This window comes from Lynx rufus, unplaced genomic scaffold, assembly GCF_022079265.1.
Source record: "Lynx rufus isolate CCGP_SWC_20201006 ecotype Redwood Valley unplaced genomic scaffold, mLynRuf1.p SCAF_2, whole genome shotgun sequence".
Lineage (NCBI taxonomy): Eukaryota > Metazoa > Chordata > Mammalia > Carnivora > Felidae > Lynx > Lynx rufus.
The window spans coordinates 92,889,019-92,912,466 of NW_025814834.1; the positions used below are offsets into that span (position 1 = coordinate 92,889,019).

At 38.7% G+C, this 23,448-nt stretch overlaps 1 protein-coding gene across 1 annotated transcript in view; it reads right to left on the reverse strand.

Moving 5' to 3' along the window:
• Positions 1-3,935: 3,935 nt before the first annotated feature.
• Positions 3,936-23,448, reverse strand: part of THSD7B (thrombospondin type 1 domain containing 7B) — a 749,444-nt gene continuing 729,931 nt past the window's right edge. The window contains exons 21-27 of the mRNA XM_047085714.1: positions 21,589-21,748; positions 20,399-20,572; positions 20,203-20,298; positions 17,465-17,547; positions 15,223-15,415; positions 11,813-11,900; positions 3,936-4,017 (exon numbers count right to left, since the gene is read on the reverse strand). Coding sequence (XP_046941670.1) covers positions 3,936-4,017; positions 11,813-11,900; positions 15,223-15,415; positions 17,465-17,547; positions 20,203-20,298; positions 20,399-20,572; positions 21,589-21,748 — 876 coding nt within the window. The remainder of the gene's footprint in view (positions 4,018-11,812; positions 11,901-15,222; positions 15,416-17,464; positions 17,548-20,202; positions 20,299-20,398; positions 20,573-21,588; positions 21,749-23,448) is intronic.

Sequence of the window (23,448 nt, forward strand, 5' to 3'; positions counted from 1 at the left end):
AAAATATGCTTGAAATGATTTCAATCTTGAAGTATACTTATTTTGTGTGAGAATGTTCCATGTGTGCTTTGAGAAGAATGTATATTCTGCTGCTTTGGGATAAAATGTCCTGTATATGTCAAGTCCATCTGGTCTAACGTGTTATTTAAGGCTAATATTTCCCTTACTGATTTTGATCTATCCATTGACGAAAGTGGGGAACTAAAGTCTCTTATTATTGTATTGCTTTTCCTCCCTTTACATATATTAATAATTGCTTTGTATATTTTAGGTGTTCTATGTTGAGTGCATAAATATTTAGCAATTTTATATACTTTTGGGGTTGACCCTTTTATCATTATGTAATGATGTTCTTTGTGTCTGATTATAGTCTTTGTTTTAAAGTCTATTTTGTCTGATGTAAGAATAGCTATCCCAGGTTTTGGTTTCTACTTGCATGAAATCTCTTTCTCCATCCCCTCATTTTCAGTCTGTGTCCTTGGATCTGAAGTGAGTCTCTTATAGGCAGCATATAGATGGGTCAATGACTATTTTATTTTTTTATTTATTTATTTTTTCAACGTTTATTTATTTTTGGGACAGAGAGAGACAGAGCATGAACGGGGGAGGGGCAGAGAGAGAGGGAGACACAGAATCGGAAACAGGCTCCAGGCTCCGAGCCATCAGCCCAGAGCCCGACGCGGGGCTCGAACTCACGGACCGCGAGATCGTGACCTGGCTGAAGTCGGACGCTTAACCGACTGCGCCACCCAGGCGCCCCAATGACTGCTATTTTAAATTTTTTTTTTTTTCAACGTTTATTTATTTTTGGGACAGAGAGAGACAGAGCATGAACGGGGGAGGGGCAGAGAGAGAGGGAGACACAGAATCGGAAACAGGCTCCAGGCTCCGAGCCATCAGCCCAGAGCCTGACGCGGGGCTCGAACTCACGGACCGCGAGATCGTGACCTGGCTGAAGTCGGACGCTTAACCGACTGCGCCACCCAGGCGCCCCAATGACTGCTATTTTAAACACTTTGTCAGGTAAATCACTTATCTATGTTTCATTAAGGTATTTTTCTGAAGTTTTATCTTGTTCTTTCATTTGGAACATATTCCTCTGTTTCTTCATTTTCCTCAACTCTGTGTTGGTTTCTATCCATTCGATAAAACAGCCACCTCTACAGTCTTGAACAGATGAACATTTTCAATGAACCCTGCTAGTCTGTCAAACCTTTGTGATTGTCCAAGCAGCCTACTTATTTCTTAGTGGCTCTCATTAGATGAGGGTCTACCAAGACTTGTTAGTGTCCCAAAGCTGAGGATCTCAGACAGCATTTAGATTCAAATTGATTGGAATCTGGAACCTCAGGCAGCAGCTTTTAAAGTATGTAAATGTATCTCTTACAGGAAAAGACTAGGAGATGGGCATTTCAGTCTCTTCCTTCTCCGCTGAGCCCTGGGGTAATAGCAAGTTAAGTACTGCTTGTTGTTTGATGCCTTTTCGTCAAACCTGTGAAAAAAAGGCTCAGTGGACACCAGAATCAGGTGGTCAGGAGGCCTCCCCTGGGTTGAAGCTACAACAACCAGGGCCCCAGATGTATATACAGTCTCCTTTCTAGAAGATACTGGTTACTTTAAGGCAATGGGAGAGCATAAAGATGGTGTCCACCAGCTTCCATGGTCTTTGTATTTTTGTAGGCCCCTCTATGTATGTTAGATACCTGACCCTCAAGTCAAAGATTTTAATATAAGCAAATAGCTTGTTTCATAGAAAGACTGTTGCCTGTATGCTGTGGCTTGGAGGTTAGCCATGGTGGGTCTGTGTGAATCGTTCAAGAGCTAGTTCTCACTATTTTTAGTCTTGTAGGCCTTGTGGATGCAAGCCCCATTGGCTTTCAAAGCTAGATGTTTCAGAGTGTCCATCTCTCAGGTACAGCTCTTTAAAGCTGGAGTGCCTAAAGTGGGGTTCAAACCTTTAGTCCTGTGGGAGAAACTTGGGGTTGTGAGTTCCCTTCCAATTGTGGGTCACTGAACCACATGGGGTTTATGGTGAGATTGTGTCCCAGCCTCTCCTGTTTCGATATTTATATTTTGTCATGTGCCTGATGTGTAGGAGTTGTTCAGATATTTTTTGGGTTTATTTCAGAGGGAGCTGTTCCATAGAAAGGTCTATATTTGGTGTGTCTGTAGGACATTTTAAACCATAATCTCATTTGACATTTATTTTAATGTCTAACCTGAGATAAAAATGATTTCATTATCTTTATTTTGTGGGTCAAACAAGAGATAATTTGTAATCTTTATGCTGGACCACACACAGGTAAAGGGCCCAGCCAAGATTTAATTTCTGAAGCAGGGTCTCTTGACGGCTGATGATTTTATTTAAGAGAACTTATTAGAGGCCAACTCTAGGGGTTGTTTCCTTAGTCACACTATTGATATAAACCATCCTATTTTCATTTACTTTTTTAAAACCATAGTGCCATTGACAAAACCAGTTAGTCAGTGTTAAATGGTTAACAGAAGTCAAAAGTATAAATGAAAACACCCTCTTTCCACATCACATTTCTAACATTCCCATTTTCTAAAGTCATTTTACACATCAGCATTTGCCTTATTTCAGTGGTTTGTTCTAATATTAACTGAGCTTTAAATATTCCTTCAGAGCTACTCTGTGTAATTGTAGTTGGCTCTATTTCATATTGTTAAGAATGTGGAATAAGAATCCTTTCCTCTGTCAGTGATTTCAGCTGTCAACCCCTACAACAGTGACACAGGGAAGCTGTCAGTAAAACTGTTTTTGTCAAAGCCAAAGGTATTTCATAAGTGAATAAATTTAGAATAGGTAACATCTCAGTCTCTTGAGCACTTTATTTGTTATAAATACAAGTCAATACCACAAGATGGCACCTTCTTACTCTCAACATCTACAATTACAAACAATTATCTTCATAAAATGGTTTCAGCCTTTTAATGTGTTTAGATATTATTGAAACCTTATAAAAGCAAGACTTGCTACAAACAGGATTGGTGTTCGATGTATATTAAATGAGGTCAGATAATTAAATTCAAAAGAAGAATTTATAAATATTCAGATAAGAAAATTGAAATTACAAAAGCAGAGTTTGTCGTCATTAAACTGAATTACAACTGTGTATGGCATAGTACTATATCTACATGGCTAAGTTTCTGTTAAAATACAGTTTCAGTAATCAAATAATCTGCCTCATTCTCCAATATAACCACCTAACACACAATACATATTTCATTCAGAAACCACCTAGCTTTCATCTAAACCAGCAATTACACCCACTCCACTCCCCCCCCACCACCTCAACAAATGCAATCCGTGAAGTGCCATCATCCCCTGGCTACAAAACAAAGTACAATATTTAAAGGTAAAAACTCAGAGAATTTCTGAAATGGTAAGCCATTCTCTCTGTGTTCATGAAAATAGGCAATCCAATTTGAAAGTCTTTGAACCAATGTAAACTCTAGAAAACTCAGTGTTGAAGTATGGGAAGAATAAAGACTTGCACTAATATAGTGCGTAACAAAGCAGTGTCAGGCTCGTCATTTACAGTAAACGCCTTGATTCGACTTTCCTCCAGATTGTCATCATGCTGCTGAAGATAAAGTTTATGGGAGTCTGTGGGAATTCCATCATGTTTTCTTCTTCCCATTTCCAAACAGGAAGAGAAGGGTTTTTCAGGACCCTTGGGAGAATCAAAAAATTAAACACACACCCACAAACAACTTGAAAGCAAAATGGCAGACCTAATAATCCTTGACTTCATGTCCAAATGAAGTTGAGGCAATATTACTTTCGCAATATTTGCATTCTGCCCAATGTATCACATCATGAGATTCCTCAAAAAACTGAGAAGTCTGAGAGCTACAAAAGAGAAAGCGGTTAAGGCAGTTGATGTCTACATTTGGATTTCTTTTTCAGGTTACATGTCTAAGTCTCCATCGTAGGCTAAGGTCAGAGGCTTCTGTTGGGGAGGTGTGCTTTGATGTGGTTTTGGCTTCTTGCTGCAAAGAGAAAAGAATTCCTCAGATAAAAATGGTTCACAGAGTTCTGTTTGATCTGCCAAAAACTATTGTGAGGTATAGAAATTCAAGCAGCTAAATGACAAAAGATTGAGCACTCTGAACCTGTGGCTTTGTTTTTTGAATACTTTACCCCTATTTTAAGGAGAAGTTGTCATTTTTTCTAAATCTTAAAAATGGTTTCGTGGAACCAGTGAACGTGGTAGAGGGCTACTTTTCTTGTTCTTGTTTTATACTCAGTAATGCCAACATCTGCTGTTCACTAATTCCTAAGCTACTGTGACCCGCATGCACATCAGAGATGTTTAACATGAGCAGCTGGAGCAGCCAGGTTTCTGTGCCTTACCCTGGTCTCGTTTTTAAGTAAACACACTTCTGCTCTTGCCTGAAGCCTGACATTTAGATGCCATGTAACCACAGTCTGTCAGGACACTTTCTCTGATTCTGCAGAGCCGCTCACACCTGGTCTCTGTTTTACCGCAGGTTGACAACTTTGCCAGGTCAGGGAGGGTTGCTCTTCCTTCTCAGAGAAGCTGAGGTTGACTAACCTTGGTAAATCACACAGTGATGGCCCAGATCTGGGGCAAAACAACCTGCATTACACTCTGAGTCTTAGTATGGGTGAAACTCAACTTTCGTTGATGACTGTTAATAGTTTGAATTTGGCCACATGGTGCCCCACCTCTACCATAAGGCCTGTCTTCCTTTCTCAGTACTTTTGCATTCTCATGCCTTCATTGCCCAGGTCTTGGGGGTTGTCCTTACTAGCAGGGAGGCAATTCTTTCCTTGTCTCCAAGTTTATTTTAATAGCATCTTTTATTTTTATTAATGTTTATTTTTGAGAGAGAGAGAGAGAGCAGAAGCAGGGGAGAGGCAGAGAGAGAGAGGGAGACACAGAATCCAAAGCAGGCTCCAGGCTCTGAGCTGTCAGCACAGAGCCTGATGCGGGGCTCGAACTCATGAGCTGCAAGATCATGACCTGAGCCGGTCAGATTTTAATGGACTGAGGTGCCCCAAATAGCATCTATTATTAATTGGAAATATACTAACTGCCAAGCCCTGTGCTGAACATTTTACATCTCGATAAATCCCAGAACAACCCTAAGAGAGGGGAAGCATTAATTTTTTTTTTTTTATTACAGAGAAGGACTAGAAAGGTCACTTACCTTCCCTCAAGTCACCAAGTGGCCGAGCCTGAAAACTAAGCACATCTAACACATAGGCCCAGGCCATAAACCTCTTCAGTGCACTTCCTCTGTATCCATGTCATTAACTTGGCACTTGGTAGAAACATTTTGGTGTGTACATGGGAATTTTCATACTTTGAACTTAAATTAGAAACACATTTTAATGTGTACAGTTCGGTGGCACAATGTTGTGTAACCATCATCTTATCTAGTTCCAGATAAGGTGAACATTTTCATCACCCAAAGAGAAACTCTATACTCACATAAGTAGTCTTCCTATTTCTCCCACACTCAAGCCCCTGGCAACCACTTAAACTTCTGCACCTTAGGGGTTTGCCTATTTTGAATACTTCATCCAGATGGAACCATTCTATATGTGGCTTTTGTGTCTGACTTAAAATGGAGAATTCTGTATTACGTGAATTTTACTGCACACATACATACACATGTGCGTGTGCTTGATAGAATTAAAATGGTTTTAGGGAGAATCACCTAGTTTAAATGCTCAAGTTCTAAAATTATTTTTTTGCTTCAATAATGAAGCAAAAACAAGAAATGAAAAAAATTTTTAAATCACTACAACGGGGCACGTTGGTGGCTCAGTGACTTAAGCGTCCGGCTTCAGCTCAAGTCATGATTTCACGTCTCATAAGTTCTAGCCCTGCATTGGTCTCTGTGCTGACAGCTCAGAGCCTGGAGCCTGCTTCGGATTCTGTGTCTCCCTCTCTGCCCCTAAAAAATAAATGTTAAAAAACTTAAAAAAAAATCATTAGAAGGAAAACCACAGATGGGATCTGTGTTCCTGCCTGGCAGCTGGGGTGCAGTGGGTGCTCAGTGGGTTATGAGGTGAGGCTGGGCACGGGCTACACAGAGATACCTTGAACTAGGGAAACTGAGGAGAGGAAGGAACCTGCTCTAGCATCCTCTGTCATGGGAAGCCTCCAGTTTCCTGCTTCTCAAAAGCGTATTCATTTTGTCATTATTAGAATAATATTCAATGTAACTTTAATATAGAAGTATATTCCAGTGGCTCTAGTTCTATTGTTTGGCCCAGACTCTTGCATAGAGAATGGACCCAGCTTGAAATGAGGTCCAGAGCATGCTAATCTGTAGCATTTAAAAGTGCTAAGAAATCCCACAAATGACAGTTGAGGACAACTTGGAAGGAACAGCTTGTGCATCCACTGTGGTGGAGGTTTGGTTATAGTGGAGGTTGTCCTAATACAAGATAATTCATCTGAAATGACAGTTGGGGTCTTGCTCATCCTCTATCTCTTGCCTTTTGAGGGGGAAGGGAAGAAGAGGGAAGATATGGAGGTGCTTCCAAATAGTTTTTGGTTATCCATTCTTAATTTGCATTTGTGAAGGGTGATGGGTGCAAAAGCTGAATCCTGGGGAGTGGGGAAGAGGGGTAGAGATGGCTGGATCTTTATGTCAACATTGCCAGGAAGACACCGAAGCGTGGTCAGCTGTTTTTTGGGCCCATATTGTGCTCAAAATAGGAGCTGAGTTTCCACATAAGGAATTATGAACATTGTATCAACCACTGGGAAAAAAGAGGGGTTTTCTAGTACATAGCCCTTAAATCCTTGTGGGCCATGGGGTGTGCTGGGGATCATTTGGATGAAGGCGATGTTTTATTATGATTGTGTAACCTCTCAATTGATACTAATATCGTAACTATGAATGTGTGCGACCTGAGAAATTTTAGAGTTTAAATGTTGTTAAATGTTGGTAAACCGAGTAAGGTGATACTGTGCTGGGTAGCTGTGGCTTTCGAAACCTTCCTGGTGAGTTAAAAAAAAAACCCTGAGGGGAGGGGATATGTAGCAGGGTTGTCCTCAGCAAAGCCACCAACTTGGGGACTTGGCTTTAGAGGCCCTGCTCCTTTTCCTTTTTCCCTTAATTCTTTTTCTAAAAATATATTTTCTCCTCCACTCTGGTCTCAGGAAAGGTGTGACCACCTCACTCACACTAAATCAGGACCTGCCGTTGCTTGGCAAATAGGCCACCGCCACTCATCCCATACCCAGGATGGATCTCTAATCCATCACACTGTTCTTCCCTGTCGGACTGAGGTGGAGCCTCGTAACTCTTCCTAATAGAGCACTGGTGACAGCCACCGTCACTTTCAGGTTTGGCACAGAGATAAAACTATTATGCGACTCTGGCTGTAAGAGATCTTTGAAAGACACACATTTATTTATTTTTTCCTTTTTTTTATTAAAAAAAAAATTTTTTTTTTAATATTTATTTTTGAGAGAGAGAGAGGAAGCAAGGGAGGGGCAGAGAGGGAGACATAGAATCTGAGGCAGGCTCTGAGCTGTCAGCACAGCGCCGAACATAGGGCTTGAACTCACGAACTGGGAGATCATGACCTGAGCCAAAGTCAGACACACTTAACCCACTGCCCCAAATGACACACATTTAAAGTGACCTCTTTCATGATCATTTGAATTTTAGCAAAGGCTAAAACCAGTAAACCAGGAAAACAAACTGATTACAGACTTGAAGGCAAATTGCTGGTACTCAACAGTACCAATGAATTCCAGCCCCAGGGCAGAAGAGCTTAAATAGCTTGATGAAAGCCGGAACTGTCTTTGGTTTAGGCAGCCATTCCTAAGGGCAGGGCCTCTGGAATTGGGGACACTACTCTCAAACTTGGGCAGAATGGGGGCCCATTTACTGAATGGCACTGGGCAGGGCAGGATGGATATGCGGTAGTTATCTGCAGCAATTTTCTGGTACTATGTCTACATTAACTACAAGCTCACCCAGAGCTCATCTTGACTCAATTGCCTCATGGATCTTTACTGCCAGGGGAGCAGGGCATCAGTAATATTTCAAAAACTTCGAACACTAATGGCAGATGTACAAAGGGTTGTATCTGAACGAAGCGGTCCTTAAGAAGACTATTTTTCTATATTTTCTCAAAAGCGCTTCTAAGTTTTATTATAAATTGCTTTCATCTAAAGTATACACCTAAGGCCTGGCATATTATAGCAGTTCTCTTGTCCTAAGCCTTTTATTTTGGGGAGAAAATATAACATCACCAAAACTGTCATCCTCTAACTCCTGTGCAACCTATTTAATAGAAGTAAATGCCGTGAAAGTATCTATTTGGACTCTTTAGGCAGCTCATATGTAACAGTAAATGGTGTGGGTTTTGATATCAAGAGGTCTGTTCCCAAGTCTATAGCTTACTTGGGAAACAAAGAACATCTAAAAAATATGAAAGCTGGAGACACTACATTGAATCTAAAGAGTTTTTAGGATTACTGAAGAGAAAGAAATTGCAGACCAGAAGACCAGTGGAAAGAACGCAAGCTCTGTGCCTAGGGATACCTAGAAGTGATTTTATCAGGTTGATGACCTCAGAAAAACTTGCTCTGTCTTTAAAATGGGCATGATAATAGCAATAACACATTAGATTATTGTGAGGACTGGAAAAGACAATCTATGTAAAACACCTAGGTTTGGTTGTGTGTGTGTGTTTACTTACCACTCATTTAATCATCCACTTATTCTACTTTGGATGGTAGAGGAGTAAGAGATTTATAGAAGTAACTACAATCACAGCATAGAGTAAATGCCAGAGAAGAGGAAGCATGGACATGTTATTCCAGACTGGGAAAATGTTGGCATTTGAGGTTTACTGGGAAGAACTAATAGCATGTCAATAGCCAATGGTGAAAATGCATTCTAGATAAACGGGACTTAAGGAGGAAACCTTGGAAGCAGCCGACTCCTTGCAAAACTAGAAGGTACCACCGTAAGCATCCGAATATAAGGTTACTTCTCCCAAAAACATTATCCTTCAGAAAGAAGTTGTAGGCTTATATTGAACCCTTATATAAGTTTTCCATATAATGAAGAGCTTACCTTTATAATAATAAAAAAAAATGGCGTCAAAATTGAACATGCACAGTGAAAATGAAAAGGCAAATTTCCCTAATACATTTGAAAGGGTACATGGGGTCTTAGGAGAAAACTTCTGAAACAGCGGTATCTCAAACAACTTGGATAGAAATGAAAATGGTAAACTTGAGAAACTGAAACTGACTGTGGGAAGAGAGATAACAGTAATTACAAAGTGATCTGAAAGATGGATACAAACTTTCCTATGAACTATGAAAGTACAGAAAATGAGTATATTATAATGAATATATAATATAGGATTATGGGTACGAATGCAGAAATAAGCATATTGGTTAAATATTACAGTAGATAATTTACCATTTTATCAAAATAAAGAGTTTATTAAGGAGGTAATTTTTTAAAAAAATTTCTTCGATGAGAAAAATACACACACGGGACTGTCCAAGGCATAGGGAAATAGATGTACTTGGAATGATTGTTCAGGCTGAAATTATGGAAGGCTAGCTAGGCAGCCAGAACATGACTTTCCTTTTGTTGTCAATGGAAAGTCACTGCTGGTGTCTAAGTAGGAGAGAGGCTGATCATTTGGCTAAATTTTAGAAAGACTAATTTTGCTGTAGATAGCAGAAAGGATTATTTGCATTAAGTCCAAGTATGGAGCTATTGTGCTATACCTAGTGGGAGGTGATTAAGGCCAAGCATTGAAGATGAAACAAATAGATGTACAAAATACTGTACATAAATATTTATGTAATTTGGTCACTAAAATGTAAGGGGGATTATATTGATCTTTAAAAAATTCGCTAGAAAACTGTTTCCAGAATTCAGTGATGTACCTAATTAATCCCCAGAGCTTAGGGTCATTCAGAAAGGGCCTCAATAAATATTTATTCCTGAAGGAATGGAGAAATGCAAAAAAGCAAATTTAATGACTTACTGTTGATTTTCAATCTCTTAGATATTCCAGGAAAGCGGGAACGATAGGATTTGGAATTAACAACTAGAACACATCCCAGCTTTTACAGAACAGATTTTCTGATTCTCTTACACTGTGTTGGGTCATTACTTTCAGAGGAGCTTCTCATCTGTCAAACCTTCATGTCCTTTGTTACAATATAAGACCTTTTCCTCCCTTTCTAATCTTTTCTAGTGATGAATGCATCCTATCACTCTGAACCTCATATAAGACTTTCAACTTCACACTTGTTCATTAAGACTCCATCTAGGAATACATACAAAATTTATCAATTGAGACATAAAAATTGGTCAAATCATTTGATTATAGGTTGAAGGACTAACCGAAGGTGTTACTTTTTACTACAGCACTATGGACACATTAGTTGGATAGAAATCCAATTTCTAGAGATTCAATTTGTAGCACTATAGGTGGCAGAAAGAATTAAAGTCATCTTATTTTCTTCACTAACTTTCACTGATCCAGAGCAAAGATTTAAAAACCTGTGTAACCTTGGAAACAGAATTTGAGACTAAATATACAATGGTTGGATTTGAATCGAGATTAAAACTTGGGTAAAAATTCTCAAGGAAATAGTTTAATAGGTGATGAATATAAATATCTCAATTTGGAGAAAAAAGCAAGGTAACATTTGCTCTCATGAAAATAAAAAGATCCTTTGGAAATTTTGCTTTGGAAGCTAATAAAATATTGTCAACACACTTGAAAACATTCAAATGTATTTACATCCGTCTGGTCTCAAGAACAACTCATCAACTAAATTTTCAGGAACAAGTCACTTAGAAAATGGGGTTCCTGAAATTGGCTGTCATATTTTCTCTACTATCTGGTCAATGTGGATAAAACCTGGCCTCTATTAAAATGTACTAAAGGGGCACCTGGGTGGTTCAGTTGGTTAAGTGTCCGACTTGGGCTCAGGTCATGATTTCGCAGTTCATGAGTTCTAGCCCCGTGTCGGGCTTTTTGCTGACAGCTCAGAGCCTGGAGCCTGTTTTGGATTCTGTGTTTCCCTCTGTCTCTGCCCCTCCCCCACTCACACTCTGTCTTTGTCTCAAAAATAAAGATTAAAAATAAATAAAAAACAAAAGTAAAATGTACTAAACAGGCTGATTGAACCCACTGGTCAAGATAGGTCATATTAGAACTATCTGGAGTAATGACTCTTAGCCTTGGCTGCATTTCAGAATTACCTGGAGTGCTTTTAAACATCCAGATGACCTGGCCACATGCAAGATTAATTAAGTCAGAATCTCTGAGGCTGCAACCAAGTATCAATTCCCAGGAGGTGCCAAGAGATGCCAACGTACAGTCAACACTGAAAGATAGTCTAAATCAGGGGTGCCTGGGTGGCTCAGTCGGTTGGGTGTCTGACTTCAGCTCAGATCATGATCTTGCAGTCTGTGAGTTCGAGCCCCATGTTGGGTTCTGTGCTGACAGCTCAGAGCCTGGAGCCTGCTTCAGGTTTTGTGTCTCCCTCTCTCTGCCTCTCAAAAATTAAAAATTTTTAATGTTTATTTAATCAAAAAAAGTCTAAATCAAAATACTAAAATGGAAATTTCCTTATAATGATTTACATCTTCTGATATTATTTGAAAACCAAATAAAAAAGTTATATTCTACTGTTGATAATTATTTGTGGGTTCAGGAGTCCAATTACAATAGCCAATGGCCTTTTAGCATAATATGTCACCTATAAGAATATGGAATATAAACGTTTTGCTAGTTAGTACTTACCAAAGAAGGTAGGAAGTAAATACTAGGAAAATCATGATAAGAAAACCGCCACCTGAAATGCCATAAACCCAGATTTTTACTCGGCCATCTGTTTAAGAGAGAGATTAAATAAGGTTAGCATGCAAAAGAATTCAGACTATTTTAATTTTGTATGTTTATATAGTCTTATACATTTAACACAAAAGTATCACAATACATTTTGACAACATAAACAGAACCAAAAAAATTACGAGGCAATCCTACATGCAAAGAAAATTACTCTCACCACTTTTGGGGACTTTGCTTCTTGAATGATGTTGAATGAACAAAAACTATATGCCCAAATAAGCTAATGATAAATTCACCAAATTATGTCAAATTATAACCATACATGTGAATATTTGCTTATTATTTTGATGCCATATCTGCTACAGTTAAGAAAAATAGAACCCAATAGTCTGATCTATTTTGTGATTTTTAATATGTATAACTTGAGTGTATATATGTTTTTCTATTTTCTGCTTATGTGAGCATGGTTAACTGGTCTGAGAGAGATGCCTGAGCATCCCCAAGGAACTGCATTCCTTTCTGAAAGATAGATGCACACAGAAGATTCATTATACTACGTGAATGTAATTAACTGCAGGTCCAAAAAACTTATTGGCATTTTACTTGAAAGGCTTCTATGGGATGAACAACTATCAAAATCTATTGTAAACAACAACTGTTTGGAATAAAATCACAATTACGTTCAATTATATTATCACTACCCATTACAGTTTTTGCTTATAAGACACTTTAAAGCCTCAGTCAGGTTTTTAGAATGAGGTTTCAATGTAGTAATGATATTTTTCTATGGTCATAAAACTTTTAACAAAGCTTTGATTCAGATCTCTTTGAAACACTAATGATGCAATCCCCTATTCTGTGTTTTTTACATTGGAAGAAAGAAAAAAAAAAAAAAAGTCTTCCCTGAGTGATAAAGTACCTTTCATCTTTTTACTGCTAAACCTCCTAGAACTGAAGTACTGGGAGGGTCCAGTACTTTTAAATCCCCAGTGTAGAAGGATGTGGTCCATGTTACTTAAAAAAAGAATATAACTTTTTATAATAATATAATGGATAGGATCAAACTTCAAACTATTGAAAAAAGATATGTAGTGAAAAATAAGTCTCCCTGATGCTCTCTCTCAATTCCCAACCCAGCAGCGACCACTGCTATCTGTTTCCTTGTGAATCATTTTAGTTTCCTTTGTATATGCAAATATAGCAGCAGAGCATGCATGCAGTTTTCCATGCTAGATCTTAAAAGCAGGTCTCATTCTCTTTAATAGGAGATGTATAAGTGTATTATATTTTGTTTTTCCATATTCTGCTTATCAACATTTAGGTTATTTCCATTCTTTTTTTTTTTTTTTTTTTTTTTTTGTTAATGTTTATTATTTTTGAGAGAGAGGGAGACAGAATCCGAAACAGGCTCCAGGCTCTGAGCTGTCAGCACAGAGCCTGATGCAGGGCTAGAACCCACAAACCATGAGACCATGGCCTGAGCCAAAGTCGGCCGCTTAACCAACTGGGCCACCCAGGCACTCCTCCACTCATCTTTTTATACAACAAGCAGTCATAACAAATATTATTTAGTAAACATATATATAGTTGTATGATGGGTTCCTAGCAAAGAACTCTTAGGTCAAATTGTATGATACATATTGTCTAAACGACTTTCTTGAGGTTGCTCCAACTTACACTATCAAGAGAAAAACAGAGACACACAGATGTATGTAGACATCCATGCTATTACTGATATTTTAATTAGCTCCCAAAGGCTAAGGACCCCACGTGTGGATTTGAGCATTCATTTCTCTAGAACCTCACCCTAATTCTCTTCCTGAAGTAGGGTGTTCAGGCAATGGGTGAGCCTGGCTACATTTTATATCCTGCTTCCTTCAAATTTAAAGCTACTGCTAATTCAGTCACAAAACGAATGAAATGTTTTTAAAACCTATAGCATGCCCAGACATACAGGGAGATCAAAAATGAATAAGATACTGTGGTCATCCTGAATAGTGGGTTGAAGAGTGTACATCTGATTTCTCCTACTAGATCTAGTTTCTGTTTTTTTCTTCACTTAAGCACGTCATTGAGGCACTTTTGATATGCAGGTGCCTAGGTTCTGTGGGGGAAATTCCCAGGGTATATTTTGCTTGAGCTTTGCCTGCCTCTTTCTTCTCCATGCCCTGTTAGGCCACTTGGCTTAGTCATTAGTAGCATTTTGTTTCCTAGGAAAGGTATGTATGATAAGCACCAAGAATCATGCTTTTGTTTTCTGCATACTTCATAAGTGGGGAGCTGAAACAAATGCTATCTATGAAAGGCCTTACTGACCTGCCTTTCAAATATTACTATCACTTACTGGTGGTATGACCTTGGTCAAATTCATTTTCATTGTTTCAGACTCCGAATCTCAAAAATGGGGGATGATAGCATCTCATTAGGTTTTTGCAATTTCATGAGATCGTTCACTCCGTATAACCAGCACAGAATGATAGGGTAAACAGAAAGCGTCGAATAAATGTTCGTTCCTATCCTGAATCACCACCAATTCCTAAGCCCTGCAGGTCCAGCATGGTGGTAGAACAACAATCCTGTAAGGCAGGTGCTTATGGACCTGTGTACTCACTTATAAAATCAATTAAAAGACACTACGCTGAATCACAAAATGGGTACATTCTGAGCCATGATGCCAAGGTATGTCTGTCTGTGAAATTAAGGCTCTTTACTATTCCACTAGTGTTACTCAAACTAGATAGGGTCCCTAGACATTTCCTAAGGTATCTACACATTCTTTTTTTTTTTTTAATATTTATTTATTTTTGAGAGACAGAGTGAGACAAAGTGAGACTGGGGAAGGGGCAGAGAGAGAGGGAGACACAGGATTGGAAACAGGCTCCAGGCTCTGAGCTGTCAGCACAGAGCCTGACGCGGGGCTCGAACCCACAGACTGTGAGATCGTGACCTGAGCCCAAGTCGGACGCTCAACCGACTGAGCCACCCAGGGGCCCCTACACATTCTTGATCTATGGCAATTTTTGCTTTTAATTTGAATTATATACAGAAAACTCCAGTTAAAAGGCATTCTCTCTTGCAGAGGTAACTTACAATTGAAAGATAATTTTAAATGTTAATATTTTGAGAACTTAATTCAGTATCTTTTACACTGGGGTTGAAACAGATTTATCTTAAACCATCCATGAGAACATTTTACATTTAAAGGGACTACATCTTATATGGCAAAGTTAAGAAACCTTGAATTCGACCACATCACCTCTTCAGTCTCTTCCTTCCCTCCATTCTTTCTGTCATAAGCAGTGGTTACAACATGAACCCCACCCCCATGTGAAAAATGTGTATTTCTTACGTCTTAAATGTACCTGGATCAAGGGGTTGAAGTGACCATCCTTTAAAAATATCATGTATTTTTGAATTCACAGGTCTGTTTTTCCCAGCAAGGTTTTTCACATCAGCTTTTTTATCCTCTGAGCCTGGTACTTTCATGCAGTAATCCAAGAAACCATTTGATCTCATTATCTCTGTATAGCCCTTTTCACAGCCACAGACGCCACCCTATGGAATACAGAATAGTTTTACGGTTACACAGTGATGAAAAAGAAGAATTTAAATGTTGGAATCACTTAATACGTGCATGATATGTTATGGCAGTTTGGGGTTTTTCAGCAACAGAGTTGCCAAAGAGATGAAAAGCCAAACAGTTCATCTTTCTGAATTCCAAAGTCAACCCTTGAATACAGCATCAGATTTTTCTGCGGGTTTACAATTCTTACGCCTCCCCTATAAGAAATCACAACAGACGGCATTGATTCCATCCTTTTTTCTCTCTCACAGAGATATTTGAGGCACACTTAATCAAATTATCTTCCACTCTTCCCCCAACTCTTTCAGATTCCTGCCCACTCACTCAAACCTGCTGCCCTTGATGCTGAGAAGTAAAGCAACACAGATTATGTACTTTGTGCTGTTTGATGTCTGTTGCTGCACCAGCTACTGAATGCTGCTCGTCCCTTGTACCCTTGATCACTAACTAGTCTGAACTACCTTTCTGCTTGGAAGCTTGGTTCTGCACTCAAGGAGAGCAGCCTAAGTAGGGGAAAAAAAAAAAAAAAAAAAGACTTCACCAGATGTCCCATATGCTTCCTTGTAGTAACCTGAGTGTCACAATACATCACATTCCTAGTCGGCACCATGTCAATGTGTTCTTCATATTTGTGAATTTCTGGTCATTTTCATATACAATAAATCTCTCCAAGATGCTGGCTATGATGAGGCATAACGAACAAGGATTTTGTTCTGTCTCTAGGAGTGAAACTGAAAATAATCGTTCTTCCCTCTTCCCTCAAATAAAAAGACGATAGAGAAGAATAGAACAAGTTAAGCATAAAATTATGAATCTGTATGACTTTGCTGTTAGAGCTCCTCACCTGAAACTGTTGATATGGCATTATTTGAACAGGCCCCTAGCCTCACATAGCCACTCAGGTCTGGGTGATTCAGAAGGATGGATATATTTGGGTCATCAATTGTTAACTGAACACATGATTTTAAGGAGCAATAGACACTCCAACTAAAGAGGGCACCTCAATCTTGTACAAAAGGCCAAGATCAGAAAAGTATGGTAGAATTAATCACTGCCCATTGTTTAGTGAACAGGCAGCATTCTTATAATGACAATTATTACAACATTTCGTTTGAAGATATTACATGGTGTTCAATGGAGAGAACTAGTTATGACAATTGAGGTAATCTCAATTAGTCTAAGTAAAAAGTTGTAACCAATCACATATGCCAAAGGTTCAATGTAAAAGGTATTTGTTTTATTAAAGAGGGTATCCAGATAGTTGGTGGAAAGCCACAGCTTCTATTTTGCAAATCTCATTAGCATATGAAGTTGTTGCTGACCCCTTTTCTCCTCTGTAAGCATAGGTATTTGCTTTTCTGTGGTAAAGAATTAACCTACTTTAAAAGTAAAAGATCCATAAAATAGGATTGAGTGCTTGAATTATTTTTAACCAGATCATTTTTGGGAAAGAACACATAATAAGAAAACTATTTCTTTAGGGAACATAACATAACTTTATATATGCACTGCACACTGTGAGTGCCATTGATCAGAAAACAGAATACATTGCACATTTTGCATTAATTCCTGAGGAGTAAATGGGAGAAGAGAGGGAAAGATTTCTGCTTTAAAAAAAAGTGTGCAGGTGCACATACATTCTTCATAGGCAAACATTCAACTTTTACTAAATAATTAGCAAATATAAACATTTATATCCTTCAAAATAGTTTGGCTAGATGAAAGTTTAAGAAATAAAGAATAAATCCACAAAGAACATTTATCGGTAAGCAGAGATAATATAAACCAGACATCTGAAAGGTAGATTTGGCTATAGTCAGAGTTACAGAAAAAGACTGTTCTCCATAAGACATGGCCCTACAAAGAAAAATCCTTAATACCTGCATTTATTCCTGCAAACTCCTCTAGATGGTACCGTGAGCACACGGAACTGCTGCTGGGGCTGGAGCCCCCTGGAAAACACCCACTAGCATATGCATAAGACAGCAATTAACTGTAGAAGGCTCCCGCACCGGACTCACCTGGGTACAGTAGGAGAAAGGTTTCCTGCAGGCTGGATTACACTGCCGAATGGCAGCGGGACGGGCCTGAGGGGAGCAGCCTCCTACAAAAAAACAAAAAACCCACCATCACTTGTGGACTTTCCTATGGTAAACATTAATTTTTTTTTTTTCCTCTTTCCTCTCTGGCAATGGCCACACTATAACAGTATTTTTTTCATATCCATTTGCTTGACATATGGTCCAGCCGTATTTTATAGATTACTCCAGGAAGAATTGTTCAAGAGGGGAGGCTCTGGTAACAAGATGGTCACAGTAGTTTTTACACCTGCTCATTGGCATTGTCATTCTATCATACAGCTCTGCTTGAGGGTAACATCTGCGTGCAGGGATCAGGAAAAGAACTGATGAAATTTCAATGTAAGTTCTGGAGCAGAAAATAGATCTGCTCAAAGACTCATTCTATGTATATTTTTCTCCTGCTCCTGAATACCCTAACTAGGCAATAAGCCAACTGGCAACAACCAAATGTGAAAAGAATGCCACTGATGGATTCATGGACGACAATAGCAAACACTTTGGTAACAGTTTTAAATGTATCTCAACTGGAACACACACACACGATCATAAAAATGAAGCTTTACACATTTTTAAAAGCAAATGTATAAGCTCCAGGAGAGGCAGTCATACATATGACACAGTACTTACAGGTGTTCATTAAATATTTTTGAGTAAATGGATGGAATAATGTCCCTACAATCTGAAAATCATTTACATATTAGTCATGCCTTTCTGGATTCAAGGTACTAAGCTAAGAATTTGACATATTATGAGGGCAGTATTTAAATTGTATTTATATAATACTGGTTTCATTTAGAGATTCTAGATTTTGCTTGTCACCCAATTATAGTTTATGAATGGGTAGCTGGCGAAAAGCTTTCAGCCAAAGGTGGTATAGAAAACAGATCTATGTTTTCCCTGGGAATGATGCGGCTACATTCCCACTGTTACTGTTCCCACAGGGGGGGAAAAAAACCCAAAACCAAAAAAATTCTACAATCCAGAATTAGTACCTATGGGTGAAATGGATAATCTGGGCATTAGTGGCAATAACCACATGGACCTATTGCTACCAATAGTGGTTGGAGGACTGTTTACACTCTTTAAACCAGTGATCTCCAAAGAGTAGTGTCTGCACCCCAGGAGTACCAAATCTCTAGGGAATTGGGAAGAAAATTCAAGACTTTGTAGAGTTCATACAATGTTTAAGTTAAAAAATATTAAGCTCTAATACTTAACAGCTGATACTCGTAACCTGAGCTGCTCATTGGATGGCCCTATGTTGTCCACCATGCACCAAATACTAGGTGCAGAGAATTTGATAGTGTAACCCTCACCAGTTAACTCTCAGCATGCTGCAGAAGATGCTACTTTCTGTGTTCCTGGTTAAGTAGATTTACAGTGTATTTAGTTTCAACAATAACTTACAGAATGGGCAAGTAGCTTAAAATTATTGTAGGTATAAGCAATGGATTAAAGGGACTACACAATGCCAAAATAGGCAAACAGGACAAAGGCAGAGGTGATGATTCTTCAATTCCTACAGAAGAACAGAACTTCTCTCACTGGTTCAATAAGCTCTGTCAGCCACAGGAGCAAGTAAAAACAATGACAATTTTCTCTGATAAGCCATTAAAAAAACTCAAAATTGAGATCGTTTGTACATTCAAATGCTATCCACTGTCATGAATGAGGAAGCCTTTTCTCAGTGTATATTTAGATATTAAATAATAATGACTAGCAAAATATCCAAAACCAAGTTTCTAGTGCGTGACACGGAGATCTATAACCTAGAGCAAAAAGTTTTTTGCACCATTAACAAATATATTTTATCTTTTTCCACTCTTTTAATTTCAACTTTTGTATGTGTTTCATAAAATGTTAGGATAGCAGTGCAAGAATAGGATATGTTGAGAGATGTCCTCAAAAACTTTTTACTGAGAAGATAACATGATTTAAAACTTTACAGACCAGTGTTTTAAACCCTTTTTTAGCCTTTGTCTCAGAACATGCTATTTAAGGAAATTTTATAGTGTGCCTTGTCATATATATTACTGGTCTTCAAATAGAATTGTTTGCATTCTAAGATGCAAAGTTTTATTACTCAGCCATAAGAATGAGATCTTGTCATTTGCAACCACATGGACAGACCTGGAGGGTATTATGCTAAGTGAAATAAGCCAGACAGGAAAAGACAAATACCCTCTTATTTCACTTTATATAAAATCTAAAAAACAAATGAACAAACAACAACAATAAAGAAAGAACCAGACTTATATAAATACAGAGAACAAACTGGTAGTTGCCAAAGGTCAAGGAGGGGGACAGTGTTGGGTGAAATGGGTGAAGAGGATTAAGTAGTACAAATTTCTAGTTATAAAATAAGTCACGGGGAAGCAAAATGCAGCATAGGGAATGTAGTCAATAATATAATATTCTTATGGTGGGCATTTCGTAATGTATATAATTGTTGGGTCACTATGTTGTACACCCAAAGTTAATTTAACATTATATGCCAAGTATATATACCTCAACTCAAAATTTAAAACAAAATAAGGTTTCATGACAATTTGCTATGAAGATCATCTAAGGTCAACTGCCCAGTCTTCTCTTGCTTATAATGTGTAAGCTAATTCTTCTCACAAACACCAACACTCAGATCTTTTTGAAGTGCCCACACAAATCTTAGGCAGGAATACCTGTGACATTAATGCCATCTGAACGTTGGCACCATACAGTTCGTTCATTATTGTTCCAAAGACTTGCTTTCCATGTGTAGTGATAACATTTGCCTCCTGCAAGTAAATATGATAACAGCGGTTCTATTACACCTCACATACAAATAGAACAAGTGTTGCTCAATCAAGGCTGAGAACTGAAAAGTGCTCTTGGTACCTGTACAAGGGCGTGTTTCTAGAACCTGCTGGGGGCAGCTGTCTTGGTTCTCAAAAGACTGAACTATAAATGTCCTTGACCTAGATTGGCGGCCCATTGTCTCAAAGCTTCTTCCATTGATGCAGGTTAATTCACACGTGCTCCACTCTGACCATTCCGCTAAGTGGCAGTCTCCTGGATGATTGTGCAGTACAGAGCAAGGAAAATAACATGAACACTGGCACTTGGAAACATGGACAGGGTTCACAGTGAGATTTGTGGTGATGGCACAGTGATACAGGCAGGTTCTAGGTACTATACATTCCACCTTGACCGATTTCCCACTTAGAATACACTGAGAATAATAATTTATGGTTTAATCTAGTTTAGCAAGAAAGTACTGAAAACTAGATTACTATGATTTGAAATGAAGTAGTGGCAGTTTTATGTAGGTAACACTATGTGTCTTCTAGTGATAATAAACTTTTTAAAAGGGAGATGTAAAGATGATAGTAATTCAGTTTTCAAGGAGCAGCATTAACATTATAAAATAGACATCCACGGAAACTATATAAAGGTAACAATTTGGTCTCTGAAGTGGAGTATTTTTGAGTCTAAAGAATATATAATAATCTAAACATACACATTTGTAAGTATATATATGTGCATATGTATGTATTTACATGTGTGGATATATTCAGGCACCTTAAACTTATGCCATACAAGCTAGGTTGGTTATTAAGATTAAAATCAACTCATGCATATTATGTATCTAACAACGACCTTCACATTTTTAGAATGCTTTTATGAATCTATAGCATTACTTGCTCCTACCACCCCACCATTCATGGGGTCATCAAAGATCCAGTCAGCATGTTTTGAGTGATGGCCAATGCTGTCAGGTTAGGCACTATTAACACATTTTCTAGATGTAGCAAACTTAGGTTCAAAGCACTAGACTCTATGTCTCTGGTAAACACCAGTGATGTGACAAAGATTTTAACTTAGTTCTTAAATTTCCAACTCCAGTGCTTTTTTGCCCCTTACCTACTCTGCCTCCATTGAAGCTGTAAGGATATTATAAAGTGATAACTTTATTGCATTTTTATTGTGGCTAATATGAAATTTCAACTTTAATTAGACGTTCTCCAAAAAAAAAAAAAAATTAAAATCACCAGGGAAGTCCCTCCCAATCATTTAAAATCGCATACCTGGGCAAGGCACAGAACATGGCTGTTTCAGGATGGTGTCTTGAAAGGGCATTTCTCCACACAGTGCCTCGTCCACACTTACAGCTGAGTGAGAGACTGAACCATTGTGGACCACACAGGAAAAGCTGCGGATCTGGACTCCTTCCCCACAGTCTCCACCCTAAGAAAGGAAAGGATGCTGTTACAATTACCCAATTAGCATCTCACAGTATTTTTGGCTCCTGCCACCTCTTGCCCAAGAAAATCCACAGGTTCCTCCTCTTGGGAGTTATCTTTCAATTGTTGACAATAAAGTATCACTAAGTAATCCTCCTAGAGCTGAAAGAGAAGCTAAAGTAGAAATGCAAATTTATTCCATGGAGTGTATGTACTCAGACTCTGATGATTCATTTTGGAACTCAGCCAGGATTGAAAAAGAAAAAAAAAAAACATACAAAATTTGTCTAGGTGTATGTATTAAAATAACCTAATCCATAATCACTCCCCAAGAGAGTATGTACAGCCATAGGGCATACATTTCTCTTTTACTTTGCTGGTTTTCCTTTTGTAGGGAATTCAGTACTTTCTCATATGGATTAGGTTGGAGTTCTCAATAAAACACTGATTTTCTCTCTTGCCACATGAAGTTGTTTTCCCAGCATGCCTTCTGTGTTAAATAATGTTCTTTGAAGATATTTAATACAAGTCACACTCAGATTTTTTGGGCAATTAGAAAAAAAATTTGTGCAATGTCTCACAGAAACAGAAGCTTAGAACTAGAAAGCTCTTTGTGGTTATTTGACCTAACCATCTGCCTGATGCAAAGTTTCCTACTATAACATTTTTGGCAGATACTCATCAGTATTTTCACCTCAGTTTTTGTCAAGTGCTCATACTTCAAAAGGAAGTCCACTGGATATTTGGATAACTCTAGACAGTAGCTCTGTTTTTCCATAAATAGCTTAGAAAACAAAGCCTAAGGCAAAGCTTCTATGCTAAGGAGGTGAGATCCTAGGATGGCAGAGTGAGAGTAAAGAACTAGAGCAGGAACAGAGGGAAAGCAAATAAAAGGTAGTACGTTACCAAGCTGGCCTCAACTTCACAAGTAAACACAGCTGGTTTCTTGCTCACCCATGTCTTCCAAACAGGCCATGTGGTAACATGCCTCAATACCATCCGAGATGGGGGAGGGAAGCAATCCCAGGCAGTATTAACTCCCCTAAACTTCCAAGGTGTGTTGCTCAATTTCCAAAAAAATCCAGAAGTCAGTGTAAGAGCTGGAGTTTTCATGACTCCTGCTCATGTGGTGGGAGAGGTGGAGAGAGAAAAAGCTAGAGAGAGAGCTCCCACCTCTGCACCTCTGTTACTGCAGTCAGGGATACCACATGCTATAATCCACTAACCCGTTATTAGGTGACAATGTGAAAACTGCTTTGCACTGGGAAACTGGGGTTCTTGTTCTTTTTATGCCCTGCCCCCTGCAGGGGCCAGAAACGGCCTTTCTTAGGCTTTGGAGCTTTTGTGGCAGAAGCAAAGGAGGATGAGGTGGTCAGCTAAAGTAGTCATGACAGTGTGCCAGGGCATGGAACAGGTCTGGGGACTGGAAGGCCAGCTGAGAACCGATCAGGTCAAGGCCCTGTGGCAGCAACTGCTGAATGCCAAGGGCAGGTCGTGGACAGACTGCTAGAGGTACACGATGTTACAGAGTGGCTGCTGAGAAAAATTCTTGACATAACAAGAAAATTATGATTTAAAGACATACTGTCAAGAAAGAAAAGGTACAACTTAGGGGAGGTCCAAGTTGTAGCCATTTAAAGCTTAAAAACCTGAATAGGCACATAAATTGGGTAGTATCCCCTTTGCTTCTAGAGATTTTTTCAC